The sequence below is a fragment of the Notothenia coriiceps genome, unplaced genomic scaffold, assembly GCF_000735185.1.
Source record: "Notothenia coriiceps isolate Sejong01 unplaced genomic scaffold, NC01 NC01_scaffold00011598, whole genome shotgun sequence".
Lineage (NCBI taxonomy): Eukaryota > Metazoa > Chordata > Actinopteri > Perciformes > Nototheniidae > Notothenia > Notothenia coriiceps.
In genome coordinates, this window is record NW_011344299.1 from 44198 (window position 1) to 55896 (window position 11699).

Consider the following 11699-nt stretch of genomic DNA (forward strand, 5'->3'; position numbering starts at 1 on the left):
TGTGTGCCTTGGCAGTCACATGTTGATGTATAAAAGACATGAAAAAGTGCATAATAGGTGACCTTTAAGCATGAGGCAGCATTTTACAAAGATACAAAATGCAGGCGGAATTTGATGATCTATATTCTGACATATGAATTTAATATCATCCCAGTTCTACAAGCTTCAGAGGAGTTTGCTGACATATGAAATCCTGTTTACTTGATCCACACTCTTTTTATGTTGTAATTTCCTTCCACTTGTCATTGCAGAGGTATGCAAGTCAGCAATAGAGATAGAGAAGGGAGCTTTCTTTTTCATATCCCAGTGCCAAAGGCTTAGTGACCAAAGGCTTACTGGTTGGAACCTGAACAGAACAAGATGAAGAAAGAGAAAGATCTTCTAAGGCTCACCTTGGGGCATTCTGGGTTTCTTGAAGTTTCCACCAGAAGGTGAGAGCCCATTTTCTCTCTGTGGAAGGGAAGATAGGAAGATTTTAGTTTTGGGGATTAGTGAATTTTTGATGGTAGTAGTAAGTGTGACACACTTCTTTTTGCAAGCTTCACAAAATCCTTCTGCTTATCAGTTACTATAACGGTAGGGATGGGACGTATGAGCGTAGCTCGCTATTATGGTAATAATGTGAAAATTAAAAAAGATATATTATCAAGATAAAAATACTCATACAATGTTGCTATTTTTGTATGTCTTCTATTTATTAACGGTTAGGGTCGTGATGATATTTAACACGGTTTGATTGTTTGTATCACACTATAAATATACATACTTGTTCCTTAACAAATATACAGAGGTGGGAGTAAGTCATACATGTGCAAGTCATGAGCAAGTCTCAAGTCTTAACCTACAAGTCTCAAGCAAGTCCCAAGTCAAGTCATACGAAATTCTGATGAATAACCCCAGTTTCCGCATTTAAATCAGTTAAAAATATTGTGGTTATGAAAAGTTTAGTTTTATTTTCAACATAAACAGCAATAGAGAGTGGGGCGCTGAAATGATAACCCTCAAGTCATGAATACCAAGTCAAAGTCAAGTCAAGTCTTTTATCAATGTTAGTCAAGCAAGACTCAAGTCCAAAAATATGCGACTCGAGTCTGACTCGAGTCAAGTCATGTGACTCCAGTCCCCCACCTCTGAAAAAATATAAGGTTAAGGGATCCCTTTACATTTTAGTGCCTTTTAATCTTATTTTGATGATTGGCCAGAATAATGGTGACACAACATGTACATATTGTCCCATGCTAGCTTGAGAGCCATTTGTGATTAGCATTGTTATTTTCAAAGGACCATTCCACTGTATTAAAAAGGGAAGTAAATGTTGTATCTAAAACAATCTATATATGCATTAAATGACTGCTGACCATATTTTAGCATGCAGTGGTATTCTTTCAAATATTTTTCAGAATGATTACAACCAGCCACAGTTATACTGCAATAAATACATTATTGTTGAATGGCAATGCAGTGAGGCTTTTAAATGCATTATCATACAATATCACTCATTATTACACATCATCTTGACATAAATAAATAGCAGATGTGATGATGTGATGGTCACTTTGATTTACCTCCTAATTTTAATGTTATACTTCAAATTCACTGTGTGTTCACTTTAACTTGCATGGCATTTTAACATGGCTTGAACTGAACTAGGCACAAGAGCTACTCTGCCTTTAAAGACGTAGGCTCTGACCTGAGGATGTTCTCCCAGGCTTCACTGTCATAGAAAGCGTGGTTCCAGCCCATCTTCACAGTGCCAACAATGACGTTCTGCTTGAAGACATCTGAGCCCAACTTCCGGTACAGATCATCACACTCGTTCAGTGGGATCTGGAACACTCCTAGCATGAACCCTAAGATAGCACCTGAGGAAGAAAAGCACAAAACAATATCATTTAAAGGGGGTCAGTGACTGAGAAGGATTGGTCAACTTTAAATTCAGATATACTACACATATATATTGTTTCACTGTGTTGTTTGTATTGTTATTCTGTCCCTTTTATTTTTTGAAAACACTTTTTTTTCTATAGTTTTAGTAATATTTATTTAATTGCTCCCTTTTACAACTTAATTCCTCTAACTGTGATAATCCATGCACCTTTATTTACCAAAGCAGATTGATTGTACGTCTAAACCTACTTTGCAATAAACCTGAATCTAGTTCTTAACTAAGCACACTACAGCGTACATTTTTAAACAGGAAGTATAAAGCTTCAGTTACTCCGGTGGGAACAAAATAAAATAATAAACGAGCTAACAGCTTGATCTTTTAGTACTCTCAAGGCCTGAAATTGAAGCTACACTAATTGCCTGATTATCTGTTGGACTAGAGCAACACTTCTCGTGGGTGATCTATTCATAAGAAGATCATTAGATGACCTTTCCCTTCATGATGAAGTTTCTCTGACAGGATTTCTAAGACACTACATTGCTTTCAGGGGGAGAGATGGGGTTAACCTGATGTGGTGATCAAACCCGCCAGATGTGGCCCAGATGGGTTTCAACTGTTTGAACATCATTCAATATAGCAGGTTTACATTATGCTATGACAACATTCATAATGTAGCTTCAACTGGTGGAGATTAAGTGTGAAAAGGCTGATAGCAACTTGGGACAAATACAAACTTCTGGTAGTGATAAAGAGCCAAAGTGTTGTGCAAATATATTTTCAATCTGCTGTGAAATGAAGACAACCAGGCAGCAGGTGGAGAAGAACAGTTTAAAATGGCTGCACAGTACCCTCTAGTGGTGGTATGTTATACATGGAAAAAGTATGAATCCATATATTGGCAATTCCTGAAACCAAATGAAGCGTTACAATTGTATGACATATATAATTATATAATGTCCTTACGAATTTGAACTATTTGAATCTGCCAGCTGAGGCCTGAATTGAGTAAAGATCTAGAGAAGCGTTGGTGTTTAAATGTAGGTCAAAACAAGAGCAGAGAAACAAATGGGTCAGGGTGTGATCAGTGCTGCCAGTCCAGCCGGCATTATAGCACTCTGCTCATAATACCAGCACACGCACACCGCACAGAAGTAGGACAGAAGGAAGACACACCTGTGCTGACACCACAAATATAGTCAAAGAGTTTGTAAATGGGTTTGCCGGTCAGAGCTTCCAGCTTATGTAACGTCTGAAGTGCAAGGAGTCCTCTGAAAGTACAAAGTCAGACAGAGATCAACACAAGAGAGACACATGAATAAAATGACAACCACCACACACACTGGTTACAAAGAGAAACAGCTGATTGATTGTATTATTAATTCATATTTTGTATCAAAATGTATATATGATTATTACAACATACTAATGTAATGGTATTCTAATAAAATGTGTGTATACATCTACTATACCCATATCTCTTGTGTGTGGGAGGAGAGAGGCACAGATTGGTTTTAAACTAGCACAACAAAGACCAATAAATCAGTATCCATTTAACTGAATGTTTCTCGAGAAAAAATGGAATTGTAAGACTGTTAATAGAAAACGTGAACTGCAATTCAAAGCATGGCCTTCGCTGCAGTAAATGCTTTTCAGTTCCACTCCACAAAAGCTTGACATCAGTGACTCATAGCTTACAGGAAAGAAACTGAAGAAGAGCCGAACTTGTACCTTAATCCTCCTCCGTCTATGGACAGGATCCTTATCCCTCGACCTTTCACAGGTTGGTGGTAGCCCACCAGAGCGAGGGCTTCTCTGACTGCTGCCCTCAGGCCCGGGTCACTGGCCTGCTTCAGACGCAACAGGCAAGGGATAACCCTCTCCTGGTAAACAAAAAAAACATACCGCACAAAACAAAAAAAGAGGTCAGTCCATCATGATGGGATCAGAGCAGAAATGGAAAGGCAAAAAGGAAGTGGGATTTGAAATTGTGAAATAGAGTCAGCTGTGGGAGATATTGGAGTATTTGACTAGTTAATAACACATCCTATTCATGTAGATGTTCTCGTTACCAGTCAACCTGCATTGCTCCTATTCTGATACTTGTTTTCTTTCAGCATGCAGGTGAGTCAACAAGGGCAAAAACAATCAATGCTTCCTTAATGATGGGTCGATACCAATATCTCTCTCCAATTGGCTTGACATAAACAAGTTTTGCCTGTTTGCGAGTCATAGTTTAATCAGAATGAAGATGGGATGATTTGCCAATGGTAAATGAGTGCACATTAAAACCTCACATAAATAAGCAGAGCAAAAATGTGGTGTGACCGCATTATTAAATAGCCTTAAGGCTGATCACACCCGTAAAACCTTGGTTGTACATAAACATGAAACTGTTGCGATGTAAACTATATGATTATAATAGGGAGAAAATGTTTGTAAGGTGAATGAGGACATATTTTTGTTACAACATGACTATATTGGGGTTTTAAATCCTCACTAAAAACACGCTTTTTCTCTCTGGCCTTCGAGTCAGAGCGGAGTATCACACCTGCCTATTCCCTGTGTTTTAGTTTTTTATATTTCTGTTGTTGTCTTTTATTTATTGTGATTGTAGTAATGTGTTTTTATTACATGTACAGCACTTTGGCTCGACCAAAAATCGCTTTTAAATGTGCTATATAAATAAAACTTGATTTGATTACATTGAGATCAAATTCAATTCAGTCAATAACTACAATGTCAACACATGAGTGGCCTTTAATTATGTTGCCATTTGCTAAGGTATTAAACAATTTGTTTCCATCTTTATATCAGGCTTAAAACTGTTCTTGATCTTTCATATAAGACACACCTACTCACACCAATAAAAGTGACCTTGGTCTGCATTAGATAAGCACCGTATAGGCTCCTGACACATTCACAGATAGGCAGAGACCTAAATAAAGGCTGCCGTGTGTCATCTGCATGTACAGGAGTTGCTGAGCAGCAACATTAAACAGAAAGCAACACGTGTCTTGCCTCCACAGCTGACAACATGACATTTGCCTGGCATGTGAACATTCTCAAACACAAGCCTTTATCTACATTGTTTACATGCCAATGCTGTTAAACTACTCCTGCCAAATATAACATGATTATTTAGGATTCAAACATACGCTGCTGTGAACACCGTCTGGGCATCATGAGCCAAAAATAAAAGGGTTTTTCATGTAGCGAGAAGCTTCAGACACAGACGCTACAGATTGTCAAATGAAATACAATAACTGTAGCCGGTTCTGATTCCTCACCTTGACTGCAACGCCACTGGTATCTGGAAACTCCAGGAGATGGTAGCTGAGGTCCTCCACCCTGTTGATGTAGACCCTTACATCTGAAGCCCTGCGGAGAGCCTGAACCAGACCCCGAGTTCGATTGTCCACACTCACCCTGGCAATGATCTAGGAGAAAAAAACAAGTTAGGTCCAGCAAGTAAGCATTAGCTGGGGTCAAAATTAAGAAATTATGATTATTTTGTATATAACTGAGTTACTAATGTATGTTCTTATTGTCATTGTATTCCTTACTTGACAAATATGAGAACTACAGTAGCAGTTGGAACATCTATACATTTTCAATATCTACAAAAAACACTAACTTACAATCCCCAATATGACTGGCATCATGTTTATGACAAACGGAGCTCGACATGGGCTAGACCCAGAAAAGTAACTTTTAAGCTCCAATCCACTCAAATACTTTGAATATATAATATTGACTGTATACAATAAAATATTTGTGTAGACCAATAATTGCTTGAGCAGCATATTTCTATATTGTAATCAGGGTTTCCCACACATAGACTATACTTGGGCGGGCCGCCCAGGTATATTAACGGCCGCCCAAGTATATTTCGCGACCCATTTTGTATACAGTTCTGTTTCATATAGGTGTTCCCATAGATCTAGTCTCTTTATTTTCCCCTCAAAGTACACCAGATTGATGCATTTAACTCCAACATTTAAAAATAAAATCTTACCGGAGGAGCATGCCCCCGGACCCCCCTAGAGAATTTGAGGTCCACCCCCACTTAAAATCACATTGATAGGCTCCTAAATACATTTACCATTTAAAAATAAAAAATAAAAATAGTAACCCATGTCCATATGTTTACTTGTGGGTAGTAGATTTAAACTATAGGGCTATCACTATGGGCCCTGCCTGTACCTGTTCGCTCTGCCATCATGTGAAGGGTCTGCTAACAAGCGACCAACAGAAAGGTTCATGTTAATGTTGTTGCACGTCACCTCAACCCCCCCCACCCCCCGCTACCACCACCCCCCCAAGTTTATTTCAAATCAGTGGGAAACACTGGTAATAATAACATTTATGGTTAAAACATCTATAAAACATATCTTGGGCAACAGTAACACCCGACAGCTTAAAGGTGAACCAGTTCCTAAAATCCCTTATGAAAAAGCTGCCAGTAAAGTTCTGTTATCTTTATAAAATACTGTCAGCAGACATGTTCCTTTTCAGTGGGCTTGTCTTTAACCATATTTTCCCACCTAACAACATGAACTGAGCTAAAAAACCACATGACCTTCATCTGTATAACATGAGCCAGTGAACATGAATCATTTTCCGGCTATCTCCAACATAACATATTAGAAGTTCCCATTTCAATACCCAATGCAGCTTTGACATTAACTGAATGTCAGGTGTGTTCATGGCTCTACAAAAAGAAAGCATGGCTTGGCCTGTAATGTAAACACCTTCTGGGGCCCTCTATCTCCACAAGGAGTTATTTTTGAAAACAGTTTCCAAGAAGTCAAGCACATGTCAGCACGCTGAACTACCCTTGGACATGTAGAGTAGCAATAGCTCTGGTCAAAGTCTAAACAGTAGGCCCCCTCCTATAACATACCAGATACTGAGAACAATCTGATTATGTTTCGCTCAAACATAGACACAACTTTTTGTAGACGTACCTTCTCCCTTTGAAGCAGAAGTTTATTGGCTTTCTCCTCTGCAGACTTCTTCTCCTTACTAACTGTGGCCTCAACCTGTTTGACCGGTGCTTCCTCAGACTTCTTTACCTCCACATCAGCACTTTTGGAGTCTGCTGCCCTAAACCGTGGGACCAGGGGAGCAATGTAGCTTCCTACAAAGGCTTGTACAGTTGGAGCTGAGTAGGACAGGTAGTGTCCTAGACCCTTCTTAGGAGGTGGGATAACTGTAGCAGCATAGGCTGGTTTACCAAACACTGGTATGAGGTCTCTAGTTTGTCTACCCTGAGAGGAAGCAGAGGAAATTTCAACATTGTCCCTTTTCTTGTCCTGAGTGTTTGTACTGCTGCCAAAGTATGTGTTGATGTGATGGGCCAGGTAGTTGTAAGTGTCATCCAGGTTTACTGAGAAGGTACTGGGGTGGAAAAGTGCTGTGGCTTGTTTGGAAGTTGCGCTGTTGATCTCAGTTTCACCCGGTGAAAGTTTGAGCTCCTCTTGCTTCCTGGCAGGACTGGCTTTGACTGCGGGAACAACACGTCTCACCCTTTTCTCCTTAGGCACAGTCAGGATTGTGCCTGTGACATTCGCTTTGTCAGAGTTGTGGGGACGGGTTGAGGTAGTGGCACTTGCATCAAACGTAGCAGCAGAAGTAGGAATAGAAGAACTGGCAGGTGATGAGTTACATATAAGTTTGGGTGTAGTGGATGTCGAAGTTGGAGCAGCATTAACAGGAGCTGGAGTAAGTGTGAAATCACTATCCTCAGCTTTGGGCGCTGACTCAACACTTGCCTCAGCCTTGGTTACACCCTTTAATGCATTAGGCTTGAGTCTTGCAATTTTGGAGAGAAGTTCTGTATGCCTCCCACTTACAGCTTTAGAAACTGTGTCTAGTGTGTTCCTGACCCGCGACATGTGTTGGCTGAGACCAGCAGACCACCGAGAGGCAGATGTGTTCAAATTCAAGGTGCTGGTGTGGAGTCCAAGCCTTTGTCGAACCTGGTTAGCTTTACAGAGCCATCCCTTACGCCCAGTGATCCTCAGGTGATGGATGTGCCTCCAGCTGAGATAGCCAACCTTGTAGCAATAAGGCTGTTGTACATGAACCCTGCAGTGAGAGGTGCCACACAAGGGAAGAGATGCTGCTGACTTGCGGGCATGTGTTTGACACAAATGAAATGCTCTGCTTATTTTTACCCAGGTATTTGGTGCCCATTTATGACTCATTCTTTCAGGTCACAAGAGTTCGTACCATCCAAAGCAATATTAGGGCTATGCTCTCCCTTTCATTAACCTGGTGAGAAACAACAACAAATAGTCATGTACATGGGGGAATGAAAAACCGTCACAGACAAAATGATGAGAATGGCATAACGTGGGATAAAGCTACTGAAACTGCTCCTAAAACTTGCTCCTGGGTGTGGTTTTGTTTCGATTACAAGTAAAATATTTTCGTTAAATTATCCTAAGTGAGAGGACGACACAATAGCTCACTTAACATCAACTAAGAATAACATGGTTTAACATCAGCAACTAACGTTAGCTGTTAGCACCGCTAACTCCGCTAGCTAACACGTAAATAAACCATATAAGTCACACTAAACATAGCAAAACATACCTTATTATGTCTCGGTATCAATAAAGGTAGAAGTCCTTTAATATTCTCATTGAGTTACCATCGTTCGTTAACGTTAACACAGAATAACAACGGTCATTCGACCTAATTCATTTCCATAATGACGTAGGACGTCAGTCAAAAGAAAAACAAGGATCACGTGACAGGTAATGTGGTCTGCAAATGGCTGTCTACCACTTGCCTCTCAAAAGCCGTCGGTTGATTGGCTGAGGAATTCTCCCCACCTTTTACTGTAGCAGATGATCAACTTTCAAGTGTTACTGGCTTACACCTTCTTATTATACATCCATGGCGTACACCGGAACCCCACCCTACTACTTAACACAAAATCACAAAATCAAATGGAGCGCTACGCAGATACTTGGAAATGTAGAGACTACTTTTTCCACAAACGTTATTATAATCACGTAATCGCAGCATATACCTAAAAAAAACACTATGAGATCAAAGCATGTATAGATAAATATCAATACTAAGACTTAGCAAGTAGCTACTACTAGTAGCAGTTAGTTAGACTGTTTTTAAACATCATATCGTTGCTGTAAACCTCAGGGTCACTATCGGACAGTCCCACATTACCGACATTGACCAACAGAGGGCAGAAGCGCACTAACCTGCACTTACTCTGATGCAATGTAGTCATCGAAGAAGACATGGAAATGATGCTGCTTCTGACCGCTGCTTCTTTTTCCATAACACTCACTTAAACTAAAAACTGGACACTGTCATGTTTAGCGTTGGATACATAGTTTGATAGGCAGACCTGCAACACACCAGCTAAGCAGGACTTGGGTCTCTTTTAACGGTGAGTTTGGGTTTAAAAGAAAGGAGAGAAACGAAGTGGGCAGTGCCCTGTGTTAGCAACGTCAGCTAACGTTAAGGGTGACGGTTGATGTCTATGAAAACATGGCGTTATCTTACAATAACTGTGACTCAGTGGTAATTAATCATTCAAGGTAACAGCATGTATGTTGCCGAAGTTATTAGAATGTAAGGCACATGTTATTGTGATATACAATGTAAATTCATTATTCAAAGCTTATGCACAAGAAGATATAAAAACAATACATTTGGACTCAATCGTTTTACTGTCATTTTGTAAGTTTAAAGTAGCTAATATTGCAATGTCATGTTTCTAAGATATTTACTATTGTATGTTGTCTATGGCTACTTGCTAAGTTGCCTTCTTCTCTAGATGTGTAAACACAAATGAACTCATTACCACTCTCTTTTGTATACATGCATACATTTGAACTTCCATTTCTTTTCAATGCAGGGTGCATCAGAGCTATGGCAACTGCACAGTCGGCTGTAACGTTTGCAGTGTGCATCCTCATGATAACAGAGCTAATACTTGCCAAGAAGGACTATTATGATATACTGGGAGTGCCTAAAGATGCTACTGAGCGACAGATAAAAAAAGCTTTCCACAAGCTTGCAATGAAACATCACCCAGATAAGAACAAGAGCCCAGACGCTGAAGTGAGATTCAGAGAAATCGCTGAAGGTACAGATAAATCTATCTTTCTTGTTTTGTTGGAATAATTGTATTGTTTTGTTACATAATGGAATGATATTCCATTTTGTAGTGTTGCGTGTAGAGCTGGGCGATTTTTTCGGTTTTAACGATTAATTTTAGGGGTGCACCGAATGGGAAATTCTTGGCCGAAACCGATACCGAAAATAGGAAACAGTTGGCCGAAAACCGAATGCCGAAAGGCCGAAAATGATTAATAGAAATATATATATATATAATGTATACATTTTTTACCAATGTTGTTCAGCTACCTGATTATGGAAAAAGACATGATTATGGCAAAACTTAACTTAAATAGTAATCACTATTATGGGTCCATAAAACATTTATTCAGCACTTTTGAATGCATACAGTACATTAATTCCAAGTCAAGTGCATTTTCTCTGTAGTGTAGGATAACTACAACAAAGTGCATTCAGAACAAAGCCAAGGTGCTTTAAAACTGTAAATAAAGACTGTAACAGCCAGGCCTTCAACAACAACAAATGCACCTATAAGTGCATGCATACAAATGTGCAAGCTGGATAAATCCACATGAATGTAACTATTTACAAATGAAATTACAATTGAATTTCAAGAATCTGTAAATAAGGCTGTCTGTCCTCATAAGCAAAGTAGTAAACATTGTATAAAGATACATAAAGTGAAAACTGGATACAAAATCCACAACCAATTACAAATTAAATTACAATTTCAAGAATCTGCAAATAAGGTGGTCTGTCCCATAGGTCTGTCCTCATGAGCAATGTAAACAACATTGTATCATTTAGATTCCGAAAGTACAATATATTGAACAACTGTAGCTGCTGTCATTTCCCCCCTAATGATAACCTGAGATGGTGAATTATAACTCACAATGTAAAATTGTTACAGAAAGTGGGTATAGAGTAGACATGTAGAACTAGATAAGCTTATGATAAGCCAGCCTTGTCTACTTATTAAGGAAAAGTGGGAGGTTCTTTTTAATGAACAGTAAGCTTCTCTGCTTTATCAGCCATAAGTCTGTTCCTCTTCTCATCAAGCACATGAGAGGCAGCGCTGAACAGTCTCATCGCTGTCAGTGCTTGTGATTTTGATCTCACTCCGCATATTTGTCCGGGTGTTTTGATTTCAAGTGGTGGAGTATCCCGAAGTGGGTGAAAGTCTTTGGGGCAGTTACACCCCTCGAGAAATGTCAGCCCGAACACGTTTTTACATAAAAAAACAAATCGAATCCGCGCCTCTTTCCCTCCTGATATTTTTAAATATCTCCAAAGCCGGCCAGAACCATAGTTGGCTGTGAAGCCCAGCCCGCGAGCATGGTCCGCGCACCCGTGCCTTGTCCGACGCGTTTTGAATTACGTCCATGCACAACAACACCGTTAGGGCCTTAGCCGCGAACGTCAACCCTGGTTCCATGACATTCCGGTGATCACTTTTTTGCGGTGGCAAAACCCTTTCCGGGCCGAAAGAGCCTTTTTAACCATTTTCCGGCGCCGATAATTTTCGGCGGCCCGAATTTACCGGTGCCCATCCCTAAAATAATTTGCCATTTTTACTTTCCCTACGGTTTGTGAAATGGCCTGAAACGAAAAAATCGCGATTTAAAAAACCATTTCTAGACTCCGGCCAGAATTTGTTTTGGCTTTAAGGGACCTCCCGTAGTAGCTTACTCTC

General features: G+C 39.8%; 2 protein-coding genes across 2 annotated transcripts in view; one reads left to right on the forward strand and one right to left on the reverse strand.

Annotated features, from left to right (window-relative positions):
- LOC104946809 (calcium-independent phospholipase A2-gamma-like) overlaps positions 1-8594 on the reverse strand; it is a 26248-nt gene extending 17654 nt beyond the window's left edge. Inside the window, exons 1-8 of the mRNA XM_010772694.1 lie at positions 8489-8594; positions 6856-8164; positions 5176-5325; positions 3617-3768; positions 3062-3156; positions 1691-1862; positions 393-450; positions 337-346 (exon numbers count right to left, since the gene is read on the reverse strand). Of these exons, the coding sequence (XP_010770996.1) occupies positions 337-346; positions 393-450; positions 1691-1862; positions 3062-3156; positions 3617-3768; positions 5176-5325; positions 6856-8097 (1879 nt within the window). The 5' untranslated portion in view covers positions 8098-8164; positions 8489-8594. The remainder of the gene's footprint in view (positions 1-336; positions 347-392; positions 451-1690; positions 1863-3061; positions 3157-3616; positions 3769-5175; positions 5326-6855; positions 8165-8488) is intronic.
- A 554-nt stretch (positions 8595-9148) lies between these two features.
- The window catches only part of dnajb9a (DnaJ heat shock protein family (Hsp40) member B9a), a 6090-nt gene continuing 3539 nt past the window's right edge, over positions 9149-11699 (forward strand). The window contains exons 1-2 of the mRNA XM_010772680.1: positions 9149-9311; positions 9783-10013. Of these exons, the coding sequence (XP_010770982.1) occupies positions 9797-10013 (217 nt within the window). The 5' untranslated portion in view covers positions 9149-9311; positions 9783-9796. The remainder of the gene's footprint in view (positions 9312-9782; positions 10014-11699) is intronic.